The 20,588-nt window shown below is 44.7% G+C and overlaps 1 protein-coding gene across 1 annotated transcript in view; it reads left to right on the forward strand.

The window, feature by feature from the left end:
• The window catches only part of LOC125425202 (translation initiation factor IF-2-like), a 107,490-nt gene extending 89,137 nt beyond the window's left edge, over positions 1-18,353 (forward strand). Inside the window, exon 4 of the mRNA XM_048482763.1 lies at positions 13,762-18,353. Within this exon, the coding sequence (XP_048338720.1) occupies positions 13,762-14,165 (404 nt within the window). The 3' untranslated portion in view covers positions 14,166-18,353. The remainder of the gene's footprint in view (positions 1-13,761) is intronic.
• The last annotated feature ends 2,235 nt before the right edge of the window (positions 18,354-20,588 follow it).

The raw sequence follows: 20,588 nt of genomic DNA on the forward strand, positions 1-20,588 counted from the left end.
TAAACAAAAGAAGATAGAAAGACAAATTAAAATTTTAAAACAACAATTAGATGTTCTACTTACTGATCGAATTGCCAAGAACTTAACCTACCTGAAACATACCGTATATACTCGTGTATAAGCCGACCCGTGTATAAGCCGAGGCACCTAATCAGAACTGACCAAATTTATCTGGACTGGAAGGAAACCAAGAATCAAATATAAAAACACGATTGACGCAAAACTTAGAAAGGGTTTATCGGTACCAGATTTGAGACTATATCACGATGCAGCAGCACATGTGTATTAAGGAATGGATATTACTAAAAAGTAATTTTCTACCAAAATTGGAAGGTTTCAATCCGAATAAAGGCTGGCATAGTTATCTTTGGACTAACAGCCCTGGGTAAAGGAGGAGGAGATATGATATTTAAAAACCACACCATTAGGAAATGCTCTACTAAAAATATGGTTGAAATACAAGAAAATATTCTATAGTAAGATTCCCCCCTCTCTAGAATAGAAGCACTCCAGATAATATAAATTTTAAAATGTTGGTTAGCATATAATGAGATATTATGGTGGAAAGATAATAACCCTGAATTTAAGTCTAGAATATTAATAAAAGCAGAAGATTACCAATATCAATGGTTTACTTAATTCCAAGTAAGAGACAACTTTATAAAATACCAAAAGATTAGGGGAATGTCAAAAAATTACAATGAATGTGGTAAGGGACTGATAGATACATGAAGGACTGATAGAACTAAATACCGTATATACTTGTGTATAAGTTGACCCAAGTATAAGTCGAGGCACCCAATTTTACCATAAAAAACTGGGAAAACTTATTGACTCATGTATAAGTCAGGGGTGGGAAATGCAGCAGCTACTGGTAAATTTCCAAAATAAAAATAGATACAAAAAAAATTACTTTAATTTAATGGACCCTCAAATGTGTAGCCCCCATGTTCTATTAGCTCCCATTGGAAACAATGGGGGATGGGGCACCCCCTTTGGGAGTCCATAACTTTTGACCTCCTGAACCAAACCTCACCAAACTTGGGTAGTATCATCAGGAGAGCCTCTCAAACAATCCTTGAAATTTTGGTGCTGCTAGCCTCAAAACTGCGCCCCCTGCAGGCCAAAAACTGTATATACTTGGGTATGACCCGCATATAAGTCAAGGGAGATTTTTTCAGCATAAAAAATGTGCTGAAAAATTTGACTTATACACGAGTATATATGGTAAGTTGTATCAAATTTTGCTGAAACAAAGTGCAGAAACTGAAACAGTGAAAAATGCAATGATTAAATGGGCAGAAAATACAGCCAGGACAATAAACTTAGAGCAATACTGACATTTGGGAGAATAACATATAGATTTTTTACAGAACATATCTGTCACTAATAAAACTCTCAAAATGTCAAAAAGGATACTTACCTCATTGTTGGAAGTGCAAAAAAGACTCTGGTACCTTTTTTCATATGTGATGGTCCTGCGAAAAAATTAAATCGTATTGGAATACAATATACGAACAAATTCATAAATAGTAAGGATTAAATTTTTAAAGACATCTTTAACTTACCTATTAAGCCCCATGCTTGAAGGGGAAAGAAAACTGAAGCCACATTTACATCTGTTTTTATACATGATTATAGCAGCAAGGATCCAACTAGTGAAGCACAGGAGGTCTGAAAACTTACCATCTTTGGAAGACTGGAAGACGAAGGTTCGGTATTTTGCCACCATGGACAGACTTTCACATCAATTGAAACATTTACCAGCAGACGATTATTCATCAAGGTGGCAATTGTGGTTCACATACATTTCAAAGATGGATGAAATTAAAATACACCCGAAAGGGTATTAATGTTAAATCTCAACAACCATTATATCTTTGTTGTAAGAACGTAAGAACATAAGAACTAGCCTGCTGGATCAGACCAGAGTCCATCTAGTCCAGCACTCTGCTACTCGCAGTGGCCCACCAGGTGCCTTTGGGAGCTCACCTGCAGGATATGAAAGCAATGACCTTCTGCTGCTGCTGCTGCTGCTCCCGAGCACCTGGTCTGCTAAGGCATTTGCAATCTGAGATCAAGGAGGATCAAGATTGGTAGCCATAGATCGACTTCTCCATAAATCTGTCCAAGCCCTTTTTAAAGCTATCCAGGTTAGTGGCCATCACCACCTCCTGTGCCAGCAGTAAGATTAGCTTTAGTTCATTATTCACTGTCACATATTAAGAAAGTTATCAAATAATACAGATATGTGCTTGTCTCTGTTTTCCTTTTTATATTCAGTATTGTATTTAGATAGGATTATGACTCTACCTTTTTCTATTAACTAACGCCCTTTCTGCACGGAGGTGGAAGGGCTTGGGTCGGCGTTTCTGACGCCAACCCGACGACGCTGCGACCGATCACATGGATGGTCCTAGAAAGAACCAGGAAGACGGTGCCGTCGCCCGGTCGACTCACCTGCTCTCCGGCCCTCCGGCGCGTCGCCGGGGCCTGGGGACACGCCTCCCCTGCCCTGCGCGCCTGCTTCCGTGTTGCAGAGCGGTATCCCCAGGCAGCGATCGCCGGCTGAAAGCATGAAAGGCAGGGAGATGCGAGGCCGGAAGCCGCTGCTGTTCGCACGGCAGTGGCTTCCAGCCGGCATTTTCAGAAAAGTGCGCTTCCCAGCGCACTCTGAAAACGCCGGCTCGGCGCCGGGCGGGAGTAGGCTGCTGCAAAGCTCGCCGCTCTGCAGCAAACGGTGGCCTGGGGATGGCGTTTTTGCCGTTCCCAGGCTGCCATATTCCGCCCGTGCGGAAACGGCCTAAGTGTTTAGTGCAAAGTAAGTATAAACTACAATATATACTTATTGTTGGAAATTCTGTAGGGGAAATCTGGGGAAGGGTTTCTGAGATGGGATGGGGGTGTTTGATTTTAACCCTACAGTGATCTTTGTCTGTTAATGTTAGTTGGTTGATTAGCTTAGTAGGGACTGTATTTTGTATTAATATATAAGCTATATCTTTTCCTTTTCTATAGCCTTTTTCTATTTGATAAGTTAAAATTGGAAAATTAAACTGATGAATAACATAAAATGTTTTCTAAGCTATTTAAATCAATAAGGTTATGAGATATGTGAATCACTCTATGCAATGTATTCAAACTATTTTCTTTTCTGTTTGTTTTGTATATTTGTTTTTTAAACCAATAAAATTATTTTTAAAAAATTTATTAACCATTGAGATTAACAATGTCCCCTTTTTGCTCTGTTATTTGCTTTCTCAGTTGAAAAATTTGCATTAATTATGAAAAAGAGCAAGTGTAACTCCTGTTTAATTAAAAGAAAGATTTGTATTGTCGAAGGCTTTCACGGCCGGAATCACTTGGGTGCTGTGTGGTTTCCGGGCTGTATGGCCGTGTTCTAGCAGCATTCTCTCCTGACGTTTCGCCTGCGTCTGTGGCTGGCATCTTCAGAGGATCTGATGTTGGGAAAGCAAGTGGAATATATATCTGTTGGAGTGTCCAGGGTGGGTGGGGAAACCTTGTCTGTGAGTAACAAAGGTGGCAACCAGGTCAATAGTTGAGGGCATCTGAATAGAAGTATGAGTAACAATGAAGACTATAGCCTGGGAGTAACCCTGTAGATAGCAAGGTCACTGGTGGGCGCATCTGAATAGAAGTATCCTGGCCTTTTGTTCTTTTTTCTATTGTCATCCTGCGTTTTTGTGGTGCTGGTTTGACACAGTCTTGACCCTAGTATTTTTCATCTCTGGTAGCCAATTTCTGTTCATTTTCCGTTTTTCTTCCTTCCTGTTAAAATTGTCCATGTGCTTATGGATTTCAATGGCTTCTCTGTGTAGTCTGACGTAGTGGCTTTCAGAGTGGTCCAGAATTTCTGTTTTTTCAAATAATATTCTATGTCCAGGTTGGTTTATCATGTGTTCTGCTATTACTGATTTTTCTGGCTGAAATAGTCTGCAGTGCCTTTCGTGTTCTTTGATACGTGTCTGTGCGCTGCGTTTGGTGGTTCCTATGTAGACTTGTCCACAGCTGCATGGTATGCGATAGACTCCTGCAGTAGCTAAAGGATCCCTCTTATCCTTTGCTGAACGTAGCATCTGTTGAATTTTCTTAGTGGGTCTGTAGATTGTTTGTAGGTTGTGCTTCTTCATCAGTTTTCCTATGCGATCAGTGGTTCCCTTGATGTATGGTAAGAACACCTTCCCTCTAGATCAGGGGTAGGGAACCTGCGGCTCTCCAGATGTTCAGGAACTACAATTCCCATCAGCTCCTTTCAGCATGGCCAATTGATGGGAATTGTAGTTCCTGAACATCTGGAGAGCCGCAGGTTCCCTACCCCTGCTCTAGATGGCTCTTTATCTTTGTTCATGTGGCTTGTTCTTGGTCTTGCAGCCCTTCTGATTTCTGTATTAGAGTAACCATTAGCCTGTAGAGCCCTGTTTAGGTGATTCAATTCATCTTGTAGGAGGTGAGGTTCACAGATTCTGTTTGCGCGATGTACCAAAGTTTTTATGGTGCTCCTTTTTTGCCCTGGATGGTGATTGGAGTTTTTGTGTAGATATCTGTCTGTGTGAGTAGGTTTTCTGTATACCGTGTGTCCCAATTGCTGGCTTGGTTTGTGGATGACTAAAACATCTAAAAATGGCAGTTTTCCTTCATTTTCTTTCTCCATAGTAAATTGGATGTTTGGGTGGATCTTGTTGATATGGTCCAGGAACTTGTTTAGTTCTTCTTCTCCGTGGCTCCAAATGGTGAATGTGTCATCCACATAACGGAACCATATGGTGGGCTTTTTTGGTGCTGTTTTCAGGGCTTGTTTCTCAAAATGTTCCATATAAAAATTAGCTATTACAGGGCTCAGAGGGCTACCCATGGCTACCCCATCTTTCTGTTCCTAGTATTCATTATCCCAGATACTGGAAGTAGCTGGTAGTGAGACAATGTTGAAACAGGGCTGTGATGTCTTTTGGGAATTTCTGGTTAATGAGTGTCATGGTGTCTGCTATGGGGACCTTGGTGAATAGGGACACCACATCAAAACTGATCAGTTTGTCATTGGAGTTGAGTTTGAGTTTGCTGATTTTTTCAATGAAGTGAGTTGAGTCCTTAATGTAATGTGTAGTAAGTCCAATATGGATTTGCAGTTGTGTGGCCAGAAACTTTGCCAAATCATATGTAGGAGACCCAATTGCACTCACAATAGGTCTGAGTGGAGTGGAGTCCTTGTGGATTTTTGGGAGTCCATAGAGTCTAGGAGGGTGAGCTTCAGATTTGCAGAGACGTTTGCGAATGATTGGATCAATTGAGGAGTTTTTAATCAAGGTGTTGGTTTTCCTGGTGATTTTGTTGGTTGGGTCCTGTTTTAACTTTTTGTATGTTGTGGGGTCCAAAAGTTTTCTGATTTTTTCTTTGTATTGGTCTGTTTCCATGATAACCGTGGCATTACCTTTATCTGCTGGTAGAATGATGATTTCTGAATCAGAATTGAGATCTTTGATGGCTTTTCTTTCTTTCCTTGTTATGTTACTGGAGGGAAGTTTTGCCTTTCTCAGAATCCTTGCTGTTTCCCCTCTTACTTCCTCCGCTTCTTCCTCAGGGAGATGATAAATCGCTGATTCAGATTGTTTTCAATTGAGAACTGAGGGAGTTTGTGTCATTGATAGTGTGATTCCACCTTGTGACACTTCACATTAATGGAAATAACAGTAAACAAACTTCAAATTTGTTCTTTCTTTTTTTCACAAGAAATACAGAACAATCAAATATGTAAAACAATAATAAACATATGAAAGTTTAGGCCTGTTGTACTCAAGCAGCCCAGCAGGGTTCAGTCTTTTCTTGCGTCTGTCTAGCTAGTCCCTTAAAGATTAATGGCCCTGCAGCTCAGCCCTGCCCTGCCCTGCCGATTTGTCTGTTCTTTCTCTGCAGGAGTTCCAATGTAGCCCTAGAATATTAATACATAGTTTTACAAGTCTGGAGTCCTTCTGGGGTAAGCTGCCTACAGCTTCAGGCCCTACAATCACTCAGGAAAGATGCATATAATTTCCACTGCAAACATTCAAAACTAAATATCAAAATACAGACTAATAACCAATAAATAGCACAATTCCCCCTTCCAGTAACCAGTATAAGAAATTATCATACCTACAATATTAGCATGTAGTTTTACAAGGCTGGAGTCCTTCTGAGATAAGTTACCTGTAGCTTAGACCCCTCCCATCACCCTGTGCCTTTTCTTCCTTGTATGAAACACCCCAATTCTTCAGCCCCCCCCCCCCCCCACACACACAACAACAGACTTAGGGTTACATTCTCCCCTACCAAATGGCAGGACTGCAACTCCCAACATGCACTGATTCCCGTCTTTTCCCGAAAAGTGCAGGAAAACAAACTGAGAAGTTACATTCCACCAGAGCTTCAGAGCCAATGGGAGACCAGGAGCTGGGAGGAGGGGAAGAGTTGATTGGTTGCTGTCTGTCTTTGTAAATAGTTTAAATACTGGAACTGAGGACAAGAATCCTCAGTTCCAGCACCCTGTAGTTAGGGTGACATAAATCAATAAAGTTCCTTTTCTAAAGTTAGCTTTGTCTGAGTGTGTTCAGCCTTACATTAAACTATATTGGAGGATCTATGAAAATTAATAAATACTACTACTACTACTACCACTGCTACTACTACTACTGCCACTGCCACTACCACTACCACTACTACTACTACTACTACTACTACTACTACTACTACTACTACTACTACTACGGCTGGCTTCCACTCGGGCCAGAGCCTTTACAGCTCTGGCCCCCGCCTGGTGGAACGCTCTCCCACCAGCTGTTCGGGCTCTGCGGGATCTGGTTGAGTTCCGCAGGGCCTGTAAGACAGAGCTGTTCCACCGGGCCTTTGGGGAGCCTAGCCGTTGATAGGGGCCCCCTCCCTCTCCTCCTCTCCTCCCTCTCCTTTATTATAACATCAAGTGGATCCACCGCCTCATCCCCCCTCTGGGGCTCTGGGTAAACTGAAGCTGGCGCCATCTTGTTTTAATGTTAGTTTAATGCTAAGTTTAATAATGTTGTATTTTTAATAAGATAGGGTTTATTATTAGAGCCATATTAACTTATATTTATTGGATTTTAATTTATTATTGTGCTCTGTTATATGTTGTTCACCGCCCTGAGCCCTTCGGGGGAGGGCGGTCTATAAACCCAATAAATACTCAGGGGTGTAACGAGGCAGCCCTGGGGAAACTGTAGCCCTGGGCAAAACCTGAGTTGGATGCCCCCCCATGGGCTGCCACTCCACCATGACCAAATTTTTTTTGCACCAGGACATTGGTGCCTGCAGGGGGTGCATTTTTAGACATATCAGCACCAATATTTCAGCATGTCGTCAGGAGACTGTCCTTATGCTACTCCCCAAGTTTGGTGAGGTTTGGTTCAAGGAGTCCAAAGTTATGGACTCCCAAAGGGGGTGCCTCATCCCCCACTGTTTTCAATGGGAGCTAATAGGAGATAGGGGCTACAGTTTTAAGGGTCCATAACTTTGCCCCCCCCCCCCCCCGAACCAAACTGCACCAAACTTGGGGGGTGCCATCATCTCCAGATGATACCCTGAAATGTTGGTGCCGATACATCCAAAAATGCAACCCCTGCAGGAACATCCTAGAAATTTGCCCAAGAATCTTTGTTCTGCATTGAGTTTTCTGCATTGCTGTGTCAATGGGGGTTGCAGGCTGTGGGGGGCACATTTCTGAAGGCACAGTCTCAAAACTTTCAGGGTCTCATCAGGAGACTGCCCTAATGATATCCCCCAAGTTTTGTGCAGTTTGGTTCAGGGGGGCCAAAGTTATGGACCCTCAAAACTGTAGCCCCCATCTCCTATTAGCTCCCATTGGAAACAGTGGGGGATGAGGCACCCCCTTTGGGAGTCCATAACTTTGGACTCCCTGAACCAAACCTCACCAAACTTGGGGGGTAGCATAAAGACAATCTCCTGATGATACGCTGAAATGTTGGTGCCGCTAGCCTAAAAACTGCGCCCCCTGCAGGCCAGGAATGGAAAACCACTAAAATACCCAAAAACGAACCCAGCATTTTGATGCCCCCCACAAGATGATGCCCTGGGCAGCTGCCCACCTTGCCCAATGGGCATTACGCCAGTGTAAATACTACTACTACTACTACTACTACTACTACTACTACTACTACTACTACTAATAATAATAATAATAATAATAATAATAATAATAATAATAATAATAATAAATGTCACCCTGACAGAGGTAATATATTTAAAATTTAGTAACAAAGTCTTTGAACTTTCTAGGAAGCTTTCTGATTCTGCCTGTTCTCCTAGGCAAAGCTGTTGAAGAATGTGATGTAAACTCAGCTGTGCTTCCCATTTGCTCATTGTCTCCATTAATAAAACTGACATACAAATCCGCAGAGTTAATCTTCAGATGTGTATTCTGTACCAAATCACCTTTTACACTTGTAGTTTGAGAATCACTAAGCATTGTTTTTGGTGAGTCAAACCCAGCTGGTGAATATTCTTCAGCTTCTGGATTGAGAGATGAGGGTGCTGCAAACATCTTTGGCCAAAAAAAAAAATCTGTTTCTGTTCCACTTTCAGGTGTCCAACTTCATCATGTATTCTTTGCAGTGTGTGAACTCTGTGTATGGAACCGCCAGTTGACTAACAATTTTACCTTTTCTCTGTACCATTCCGTTGAGCACTCCATCTCTCAGATGTAACCGGTTCATGCTTTCAACAATAACCAAACTTTAGAGTTATTCCTTCTCTCTTTCCCTGCAAGGGGGATTACCATTCTCCAGTAACTGAACAATCTGCACCAGATGCCAAGGTGTCTATGGAGTTTCTTCCACTCGTTATGATGAAGCCCTGGTAGACTAGGACCCATTATACATGGAACACTTTCCTTGGGGCTCCTTACTGTGCAGTGGGATTGTAGGAGGGTCTCTGTTTACATGCGAGGATGCACCCCACTGCGTTTTGCATGGTTTGCCTGCTGAACTCTCCTGGATCTCAGTTCTAACTTTTTTCCTGGTTCTCTTAACTCCACCCATCAACGCACTCTTAATGGCACATATCTCAACATGCTTCATAACCACAAGATGGTTGGCTTTGTTGAAGCCCTTTAAATTATTGTAATATCAATATTGCTATTATTTCAGTTATGTCGATATTGTAGCCCCTTTCCAAAAATAATCCCCCACCCCAAATGAAAGAGGCAAAGCAGTTTCCTGCACCACAGTCTGCTGAAGAAGGGGACCATGTCCTAGAAATAATATTCTGTCCCCTCCCCCCCACACACATACACTTCCTGCCCCTGCTGCTGTCTTATTCTTTGGAATAAGTTGCAATTTTAAGCTGGTAAAATGGATTCTGTTGTGAATTTAGGAAATTTTTGCGTTGCCTCTCCTCAGGCCTACTTGAGACTGTTTTCTGGTATCTTAAGATCAGCATCCCAAATGTCTGTGATATTTTCTTTCTATTCTTGACCTTGAATGTGCCATAAAGTTGAGGGTGAAGATGTGTCCAGGCAGTCAAACATCTGGTGAGCATTTGCCAGAAGGTTTAACTCTAATGTTAATCAAATTAGCTGTTTAAAAACAATGCCATACTTATACAGAATGTATTCTTATTTTTGCCATCAGAACGCATCGTCTTTTGTGTTCAGGTGCAATGTCAGAATGAAGATGGTCTTTCTTTTTATCTCCTTACTATCTGTCACTAACTTTTATCCAGTCCAGTAATGTTTTAAGATGACTTCTCACATTCCGAAACTGATGCATCTGGTCAATATATCCCTGAGAGCCAACCTATATGCATAAAGTGACTTCAGACCATCAGCTCTGCCTAGTTCAGGGGTCCCCAATATAGTACCTGTTGGCATCATGGCACCTGCCAACACCTTTCCTGGTGCCCATCAAGTGTTTTTTAGGAACTGGTGCTTTTGCCCAACAAGGCTTCTAATCGACTATTCAAGATCTGATTGCCTGTGCAGGCTTCTTTGAATGTTGCTTTGGCAGCAGCTGCCACCACGACATGAGGATCTGCACTGTGCGACTGAAGGTAAACTGTGGCAATAGTTTCGTGACTGACTCCACCTCCCGCAGCAGTCATTGTGCCGTTGTGCCCCCCATTCCATGTCAGAATTCCAAATGTGCTGCAGGCTCAAAAGAGTTGGGGAACTCTGGCCTAGTGGCAGATGCTGAAGTTAAAAAATCTGAAACATGAGATTTTCTCAGCTTCTTTTAGAATACCTCTTAGTTGTAAATTGCATTTTTATCATATTTGAAACCTTCTCAAAGCTAACTCTAATTTTTTACATCTCAGGTTCTGATTTTAGTTCTCAAGTATCTTATTATATGCCTTTGATACTTTAAATCACTTTGAGTCATTACTCCTTTCAGGAAAGCAGTGTATGTGTATATTCAGTAGCTAAATGATACAGCTTGGTTTGGATATACTAATTTGTTCCTGCAACTTACTGAAATTTAAAAAGAAAGAACCACAGAATCATAGAATTGGAGGAGACCACAAAGTCCGACCCCCTGCCATGCAGAAATACACCATCAAAGCACCTTTGACAGATGACCATCCAGCCTTTGTTTACAAACCTCCAAGGAAGGAGACTCCACCACTCTCCAAGGCAGCGTATTCCACTGTCAAACAGCCCTTACTGTCAGGAAGTTTTTCCTAATTTTTAGATCACTATTGTTTCCCTCCCCCACAAAACTCAGTTTAAAGCCCTCCTGATCAGGTCTGTGAGCCTCCTAGCAAAAATGTTCCTACCTGCAGTTGTGAGGTACAATCCATCCCTTGCCAGTAGTTCATCTTCATAAAACTGCAGACAAAACATTCTAGGCGGCACCACCGGCAAAGCCATTTGTTCACTATTCTTCTTTCCCTCCCTGGACTGTATCCTTGAAGCTAGGATTAAGGGGGGGGGGGGCAACAGTAATCTCATTGTGGGGGTCTATTACAGATTGCCAAGCCAGACTGAAGATGGGTTATGAATTATTTAAGGGCAACTCCTCCTCCCCCCACAAAAAAACAGAGCTTACCTTTTGCTCCTTATTCTGCTCCCTTCTGCTACTTCTCACAGATTGTGGTGTGCACCACTGCCTCTCAGAGGTTGCTCAAAATAGCTGGATGATAGTTAAATAGATCTGGCAACTCACCAGAAGCCCTGCCTCTCAAAAGCCTGAGGCAAGCACATGGTCAAAAACAAAGAAAACCCTCACACAAACAAAAGACTTCCCAAGCCCTCCAAAAACACAACTGCAGGTCCTCAAAAATGCACAAAGACTTGTATTTAAAGATTTAAGGCAACCCCCCCTCCAAAAAAACCCCCCAGAGTTCACCTTTTGCTCTCTGTTCTGGTTCTTTCTGCTGCTTCTCAGAGATTATGGTGCATGCTGCTGCCTCTCAGAGATTGCTCGGAGGTGAATGTCTGACTTGCATCTTTAGTCAAGCCCATGTTCACTGAGCTCCAGGAACTGAGATTGAGAAACCTTGGCCCCCGGTCAAATCTCTCTTACCTTCTACTCTCCTCTGAAAGACTGGTTCTTACTGATAAAATTTTGTGCACCACTAGGCCTCTCAGAGAGTGCTCAAAAGAGCTGAATGGCAGCTAAGTAGAGCTGGTGACTCACCAGAAGCCCCCCCCCCTCTCGGAACCCTGAGCCAAGCACATGCCCCCCCCCAAAACAAAGAAAAAAGCCCACACAAGTGAAAGCCCTTCCAAGCTCTCAAAAAGAATACATTAATCATTAACTATATTCAGACTATATCAGGGGGGAAGACAACATGGATAGCCTGATTTCATCAGCTCTCAGAAGCTGAGCTGAACTGATACTTGGATGGGAGACCACCAAGGAAGACTGTGCAACGTAAGGCGATGGCTAATCATCTCTGCTTCTCACTTGCCTCAAAAGCCCCTTGCTATGACTTGATGGCACATATTCAGATATTAATTATATCATCTTAATAGAATGTGATTAAAACTTGTTTTACCGACACCATAAATGGGACCTAACTTGTCGTGCCCCTGGACTGTTCAGTAATGAGACTCTGTATTTAGATAATTTCTTTATTATGAAACAGCATCAGGGGAAACTACTGCCAGAGCTAAAATTTACAGGCCAAAGCATCCCCTTGGACCCCAACCATAACAGTCCACCCTATTTTGTCATATTTACTTTGCTGTATTAGGATTCAGACTCATTATATTTATTTCCAACCTTTTTGAGGTATGAAAGGCTATGGATATTGCACTAGTTGTGTCTTTCTGTAGAGCAGGAAAGGGTTGGGTTAGTAGGAAGAAGGATTCTTAGTGTCACGACCCCATCCCCCCACTAGGATCTTGCCATATGAGCCCAGGAGAATCTGGGAGACTGTGGCCCCTAACAATCCCTTGCTTTTTGTTGAGTTTGCTTTGCTCACAGATTATGGTTCCTCTTCCTAGCCAGACAGCACCCGGACCCTTATCAGAGTCCCCACCTTGGAGAAGCTTCATGGCCTGGAATGCTTTCGCTTTTGGCAAGATCTTGTTAGTAGAAGAGGAGGAGGAGGAGGAGGAGGAGGAGGAGGAGGAGGAGGAGGAGGAGGAGGAGGAGGAGGAGGAGGAGGAGGAGGAGGAGGAGGAGGAGGAGGAGGAGGAGGAAGAGGAGGAGGAGGAGGAAGAAGAAAAGTTTGGATTTATATCCCCCCTTTCTGTCCTGGAAGGAAACTCAAAGGGGCTTACAATCTCCTTTCCCTCCCCCCCCCCACAACAACAAACACCCTGTGAGGTGGGGCTGAGAGAGCTCCAAAGAATTGTGACTAGCCCAAGGTCAGCCAGCTGGCATGTGTTGGAGTGCACAAGCTAATCTGGTTCACCAGATAAGCCTCCACAGCTCAAGTGGCAGAGCGGGGAATCAAACCCAGTTCTCCAGAGTACACCTGCTCTTCACCACTACACCACACTGACTAGAGTGAGGGGGTACATAGCAAGGAATAGTGGCTGCCGCTTAATGGGAAACTGTGAGCAAAGAAGTTATGGAGTGTGCCTGTTCGTTTACTCTGATGCAAAAATCCATCCATGACAGTGAACCTGAGTCTGGTTATTGGGAGGAGGTCGACAGTCACAACACTTGCATGGCTTTAGGCTAATACAACTGATCTGGCTTCACTTCATAAGTGGTGTAATTCTGGGTGCAGACCCTTAGAGAACCCCACAGTTTACTTCTGTGTGAAAATATGAAATGTATTCCATCATTTTTCTTCCCATTTTAGAATTAAGTTTTATCTTACCATCAGAGTGATTTTGTGAGTGAGCAGCTCAATATGGTGGGCTGAAATAAACGTTGTTGGTCTTTAAAGTCCAGGGATGCAATGCTACTGGAGGTCTTTTGTTTTATTTTGTGACCACAGGCTAACATGGCTACCCTCCTCAACCATCAGTGTGGTTGATGCCTGCAGTTCCTGTAGGTTGTCCTGATGACCACTGCCAGCACAAGAGTCTCAGCAGAATCAGCAGGGAGGAAGAGCAGGCATCCAGTGTCATTCCTCTGAGTCCTTTGGGGGAACCAACCGATCTGCTACACACCTCCTACCCCGCCCGCCCTTTCCATTTGAATGGCTGAAACCTGTTTAAAAATGCCCATGTCCCTAATCGCCTTTTTTCCTTGATACCACTGAGAAGACCCCTAACTTTTCTGCAGGACGGCTCTACACCTTCTCTTTTCTGTTGTGTTTTGCCAGGGTTGCTAGAGAACCAATTTCCCAGTGCAGAAGCAAAGTGCTGTGATGTGCAGTGGGACTCCTGTGACCGCCAGCCGGACAGCAGCTCCAACGCCTCCACCAAGTCCACGGAATCAGAGTCATTCCACAAGCAGCACCATGACACTCCCCTTCACCAGCAACAGCAGCATCACTACCATCTCTACTACCATCACCACCAGCACCACCAGCCCCACCCATCACTGCTGCCCGTTTCTGCAGGGTCTCGCCTCAGCAACAGCAAGATCCGGCTGTGCGTCCTTGTCCTTATGCTTCTCCACACCATGGTGTCCTTCTCAACGGTGCACAGCAGTGGGGCCATAACCAGTGGGGGGCTGAGTGTGGAGGTCCTTCCCATGGATGAGAGCCTGGCAAGAGACGAGTGAGTGAGCGAGCCAGAGGGGAAAGTGAACCTGCAAGCAGAATGCCTGCTCCTTCCCATCACGGGTGGGGGAGCACATGCTATTCCTCCAATTGGAGGCACGGGATTGGGGGTGATGCACACAAACCCACCCCCACATGGAGCCCCCCTCACGGAGCAGTTCATCACAGGCCCCTCCTGTGATGAAGAGTCTGGTGTGCACAGGGGTGTGGCGGTTCAATCTTGAGAAGGGTTTGGTTAGTCACAGGCCTTAAGCTAACTGTTCTCAGCTTAAAGGCCCAGGGATGTAATGCAAACAGATCCTGTGGAAGCAGAAAGGGGAGAGGTGGGAGAGGTAAATGCTCTCGTGGCCACACGTGGAATGTGCCATTTCAGCACGAAAAGTAATGATCTATTTCGTCAAATGGGTAGCTTGCCCTTGGGAACGAGGGAAACTGCTTGGCAGAGACCCTTCTCCCTCGCAGTGGATCAGCTGAGCCCACACTAGTCATGCTGAAGAAGTGCTCTCCTTTCTTCCTCCTCCCCATGTTTAAGGCTAGAATCCTTCCCCCGCCCCCCACACAAGCAGATGACTCCCAAACATGCCTTTCCACTCTCTAGTCCAAGTCAGGGCTCCTGATGGGAATATCCTTCCACGACGGTGACACTGGTTTTTGTGTTTCCAGAAGGGCTTGTTTTCTGAGGTTGGCTGCATTAACCTCCCTGTCATTCGAGATGCTGCAAACGGCTATTGCAGTCTATACCTCACCCTGAGTCAACGTGCTGATGAATGCTTCACTTTGCCAAATGGTTTAAGTGGGAGTAAGTCTGTTACTGAAGAAGCATGAAGCTTCATGGGAAGTCTCCTAGTCATGGGACTAATGTGACGAAACAGTCCTTATCTCAGACAGTGGACTGCTGCTCCCCCCCCCAAAAGGATTTTTTTCTCTTAATTTTTAACACTGATTGTGCCCATACCCACCTATGCACCAATTCCCTAGATGCCTTGTGGGGTTTTGTTTCTATTTGGAGTGCACATGTGTGTTTCCACAGCCCTTCAGTAAATTAGGAGTCCCATTCCTTTTTCTTTTGGGGTATGCATGCATCACAATCGGGCCCCTGCCTTTGTGTCAATTCAGAACTGCGGGTCTTTTCAATTAATTCCCCTGACTCAGCCCCAAAAGAAGGAAACGTGCAAAGATTAGTGCCAAGACCTCAAAGAACAAAGAATGAGGATTGAATCCATCCTAAAGAATTTCAGATGGATTTGTAACTGGTTTAAATATCAGGGACACCCTGGAACACATATACTTTCATGAGGATGCCGAGAATTCTACACCCACGCACCTCCTAAGAGATTTTCCAGCATGCAGGTTGTGCTGTCTTTTGGAATATGCAAGCCTAGCAAACAGAAGACTGGCAGGAGATCCCGCTCCTGTATACACATATTCTGTGGGACCCTGTGTCACCTGGGTGTAGAGATGTCTGAGATGCTGTATCCAACAAAAGCCTTGGCCAGGATTGTGTCCTTCCCACACCCCAAGCAGTCCCCTTGATAGGGTCCCAAAGGAGGTGGGGGCTCAAAAAGTCTCACAGCTGGAGACATGGAATCTTTTTCACAGGCCAGTAAGGTGTGGTTAAGGCTTCGGGAAGCTCAAACACCTGCCAGTTCAGCTGAACCCCATTTGCAATCAATCGATGGATTGACCTGCTGCTTAAAACCTGTTCAGGTGTATTTGCTGGAACAAGCTACTTGCAGCCAGCAGAAGCCAATAACAGACTGATGAAAGATCTATTGGGAATCAAATTCTGATCTTATGGGAGTTCTTTTTGGTGGGGGGGGGGGGCTCCCAGCTGATTACCTGGAAGGTAGTTTTCTTTTTCTTTTTATCACCTTTCACCCTGGAAATTTTGTTGCTCGGAGGTCCCTGCTTAGCTGCAGCCGCTTCTGGGCAGAAGTGCTGAGTAGTCTTCTTTAGTGCCGTCTGACATCTTGGACAGCAGCATCTGCCTCCAAAGTTAGCCAGGATGGGTTCCTCCTTGAGCTCATTCACTATTGATTAGGGATGTCATTCCTTCCATAGGCACTGGCCATTCAACCCCAACTCTGTCTCTTTGCAGAGGGCCTTTTCTCTAGTAGAGTCTAGCTTCCCATGCATTTTATTTGTGGAGGGCTGTCCTGTTTTCTTTACCCCTGTCTTCCTGAATATTTATTTCCTGTTGCAATTTGTATCTGCTCTAGGCTGCTGGTAGCATTACTGGGTTGAGGGTGTGTCCAGAAGAAACTTCTTGTATTGCTGGTTCCATCATTTAATGCTGAACAGGAAATGCAAGGAGCAAGCCCACAAAAAGCCCACGTTGCGGTGCAGGATTTTCCCCATCCCCGTTTGCTGTTTGGCCTCTTTCGCCTGCCCTCCTCCTCCCCCCAGGGCAGATCAGCCAGGAGTTCGGGCCAGGCCCCGTGTGGTTGGCAGCCACTGAACCAGCAGCACTCTTGACGCACAAGAAATCCCCCATCTCTAAGTTTACCATATTATAATTCATGAGGTCAGAGTTAAGTGAAAACTAAATGCAAGCAAAGAAAGGAAGCCAGTAGCTGTTTGAGCCAGGGCAAGAGGACTGCTGAGTGTTCCTGAAGCAGAAATTCCCAGACTGCTGGGTTGTGTGACCATTCTGTAGAGGAATCTCTCACATCTTTGTTGTGCCTGTGCTTCCTTCCTTTCTTCCACTTAGCTTTCTCTGAAGCTGGGCTATCCTGTGAATTGGATGTGATTGGACCTTTGAATTGCTTTGATTCAAAAGCCCAACAGAGGAGATACTTTATGTCTCTGCATGAGTCACTGACTCCTCCGGGTTTGCCTCCATCCAGTTAGGAAGGAGTCCTGGGAGTGGGGGTGGGGGTGGGGGTGGGTTAACACCATCTTCTCACGAGTGCACATTAATTCAGATGCCTGTAACTGTCACAAGGTTGGAAAACCTGACTGCCTGAACACTGGGGTGGTCCCAGGCCCTGGAAGCAGTGGCCAGGGAATTGGGCTGTCAATCACCTGGGAGCCGGTCGGAGGGCTGATCAACTAACAAGGCTTGACCACATCTAGCCCTGTTTCTGTTTCTCAGGCATATTTGACTGGGAGGAGGGAACCCGAATGCTTGTGTCAGCAAAAAACTTTCTGGAGTTTTCACAAGATGTGGAAACACAAGAAAGAGGACAACAATCTGAGAAAAGTTGTTTTTCTTGTTGCTGGTGGCCAAAGGGAGCAGGCAGTCAATATAAACTGGGGCCTTTTGTAAACATTCATCAACAGCTAAAGATTACCTGCCTGGCTCTAGGCCACTTCTTAAATGTAACACCTTTGTATGGGGGGTCAGGCTGACTTGAAGGCACATGGGCTTCTGCTAAATCTCAGTCCAAATCAATGATGGGAGAATAGTTTCAATATGTATATTAATTTTGCTCTTCATATAATTTTAATTCATACAGCATTTATAGTGTTCCAAGTATTAAAGGAAGAAGCTCAAGAGTAACAAGCAATCTAACAAACAATTAAAAATAAAATGTCCTGGAATTCATGGCTCCATAACATGAAAAAGTCGGCCATTTCTATACAAATAAGTGCTCAATAATAAGCATCCATGTAGCTTGTACACTGTTTTTTGATATTGTGGACTCCTGCCATATGCTGAAAATTTAGTTTTGATGTAGAAAAGTTACAGGGCTCTTCCACACAGAGGTTTTGCTCCACCCACCCCCACGACTGCCGTCTGTCAGGTGGATTTTTCCCGTCCCCATGCCAGTGTTCTCTTTCTGTGCCTCTCCTGGTTTTCCTGCATTTTCTCTCAGACCTGAGAAGATCACATTCAAAGTGAGTTTGTGAATGGGAAGGTGAGGATTTTCAGCTCTCCGCAGCCTCATCAGATACAATCCCCCACCCATTTTCTTCTGCATGTCCATCACCTCTGACACCAGCAGGCTTTTAAAAGATCAATAGTAGGTATATTGTTATAGTATCCTGTCACTACAGTGATAAACTCACAATTTTTTAAAGCTAAGAAAAAATCAATAGAGGTAGGTAGTGGGAATTATGGGTGCAAAGAGAGCCAGCGTGGCGTCGTGGTAAAGAGTTGGTACACTCTAATCTGGAGAACTGGGTTTGATTCCCCACTCTGCCACTTGAGCTGTGGAGGCTTATCTGGTGAACCAAATTATCTTGTGCACTCCAACACATGCCAGCTGGGTGACCTTGGGCGAGTCATGACTCTCAGCCCCACCTCCCTCACAGGGTGTTTGTTGTGTGTGTGGGGTGATGGGAAAGGAGATTGTAAGCCCCTTACAGGAGGGGGGGGGTATAAATCCAAACTCTTCTTCTTCAAATGATGTCATGATGAACACACTCCTGTGGACACTCTGCTGAGCACAGTGGAGACCCCAGCAGACAACTGTCCCCTTGGGGAGGAATCCTAGTCTTGTTCTAAAAGAAGTTAGTTGTAACTAGAGTGGAGGTAACTGATTTGGAACAATTTCCAAATCCTCAGATTTCACCACTTCATCAAACTAATTCACGAAAACTTATAAAGAGCCAGAAGTTTTTTGTGCTGTCCGTACACACACCAGGTTCTAAAGTTTCATGATTTTACTATACAAAACTACCAAAATGACCATGTAGCTCCCAAGAACACCAACCAATTTACTAATTTGAATATCAGTTTCAGCTCATGAATTATGGTAAGATACCACTGATAGCATGATATTAATTCAGCCTCTGGATATGTTTGCATAGATGCATTCCCAAATTTCTGTAAGATTCCATTTCAAGAATGCAGAATGATTTTAAAATACACAGTAGTGTTGAATGGGCAAATAAGTATTTTAGAGAATCTTCTATATAGTTTATGTGCTGGGGTGTATAGGCACAGCTAGATGAGAAATTTGGGGGACTGCTCTTCATCTATAGATATTGTCACCTCTTTGTTTCTGCTATGAGAATGGCACCTGACCACAGGGTACAGATTTGTATTTTGTTACATGAGAATCTTTTGATCAGCAGGTGTTTCATAGAGTTGATAAGAATCTGGTTCCAGGTGTGGTATAGGAATCCCTGTACCAGAAAAAAAGGATCTGTAGGTGGATCTGTGTCAAAGGGTCCCAGACCTGAAACATGAAGCTGGGAGGCCAGAGTTGAGGTCAGCCAGCAAAGATCAAAGATGGGGCTGGGTTCATTTCTTGAGTGAATTTACAGTCAAGCCATTGAGGGATGTTGCAAAGATCAAAGCCATGTTATTCTTGTCCCCCACCCCCCAACCAGCATTAGCTATCTTGCCTTTCAGCCCTCCCACCAATAGAGCTGCAGCCAATGGCTGCTTGTCTCAGGGGAAGGGGGATAGCAGAGGCCTCGAATTCCCTCCGCCCACAGTGTCACAACCTTTACCTGGCTCATGTGCAGAAACTCCAGCTCTTCTTGGCCCTTACCTGCCTGGACCATCCTGAGGTTGTTCTGGTGCTCCTTTTCTTTCACCTGTCTGCCCATCTTTAACAGTGGTGGCAGCTCCTACCCCCACCCCTCCACCAGCCACCCCAAAGGAAATGTGTTGTCCCTCCTTGGGGAAAGTATGAATCCCTTCCACCTGGAGGGGTCAAATTTTCTGCAAAGTTGAAGAGCACACACCCCAGGTCTGCAGAAGAATACATCCCTATCTGCACCTGGCTTCATTTTCTGGGTCTGTCTGTCGGTATGGGGGCCAAGCACAGTATCCAATATAAAGAAATGTTGTTGTGCTCTAGTACTGTAGCAACTGCTGCTTTTAAAAGCTGAAAAGGTCCTTTGATAGTGTGTCTGAGGGAGGCAATAGAAGCCACAGAGAATAAGGCTGGGCTGCATTCTTTGCAGAAAAATTATTCCAAACCAGATCTGAGAAAAACATGCCAAGGATGGAGAGACCTAGAGATTGGATAATTAGAGAGCAACAGCATGTGTGGATGCTCAAAAACCAATCAAACAAACCAGTCTGAGTTTGGACGCCAAGACTGAGAAAATCCTCTATGTGGATGGAGCCCTTGAGTGAATTGGTAGACCCAATTGGATTCTTGCAGCTCCTGTACTATGACTAAGGCCCTTTCCGCATGGGCCAAAAACAGCGCCCTAGGGACAGCAAAAACGCCGTCCCTAGGGAGCTTTTCGAATGGGGGGCGCTGCTGCATCGTAGCAGTGCCGCCCTCACTCCCCCCAGTGGCACGAAGCCGCTGTTTCCCAAACCGCTGTTTCCGGCAGCGAACGTACGAATGGCAGCGGCTGGAAGGCGCCATGTCCCCCACACCATCCGTGAAAGCTTACCTTGTCTCCTGGCTTCCGGCTTGTCGCAGAGGCCAGGGGACACGCCCCCCTGGCCTGCGACTCTAGAGCCGTCGCTCCAGCCTGCGGGGGCGTGTCCCCTGGCCTCTGCGACGAGCCGG

This window comes from Sphaerodactylus townsendi, unplaced genomic scaffold, assembly GCF_021028975.2.
Source record: "Sphaerodactylus townsendi isolate TG3544 unplaced genomic scaffold, MPM_Stown_v2.3 scaffold_21, whole genome shotgun sequence".
NCBI lineage: Eukaryota > Metazoa > Chordata > Lepidosauria > Squamata > Sphaerodactylidae > Sphaerodactylus > Sphaerodactylus townsendi.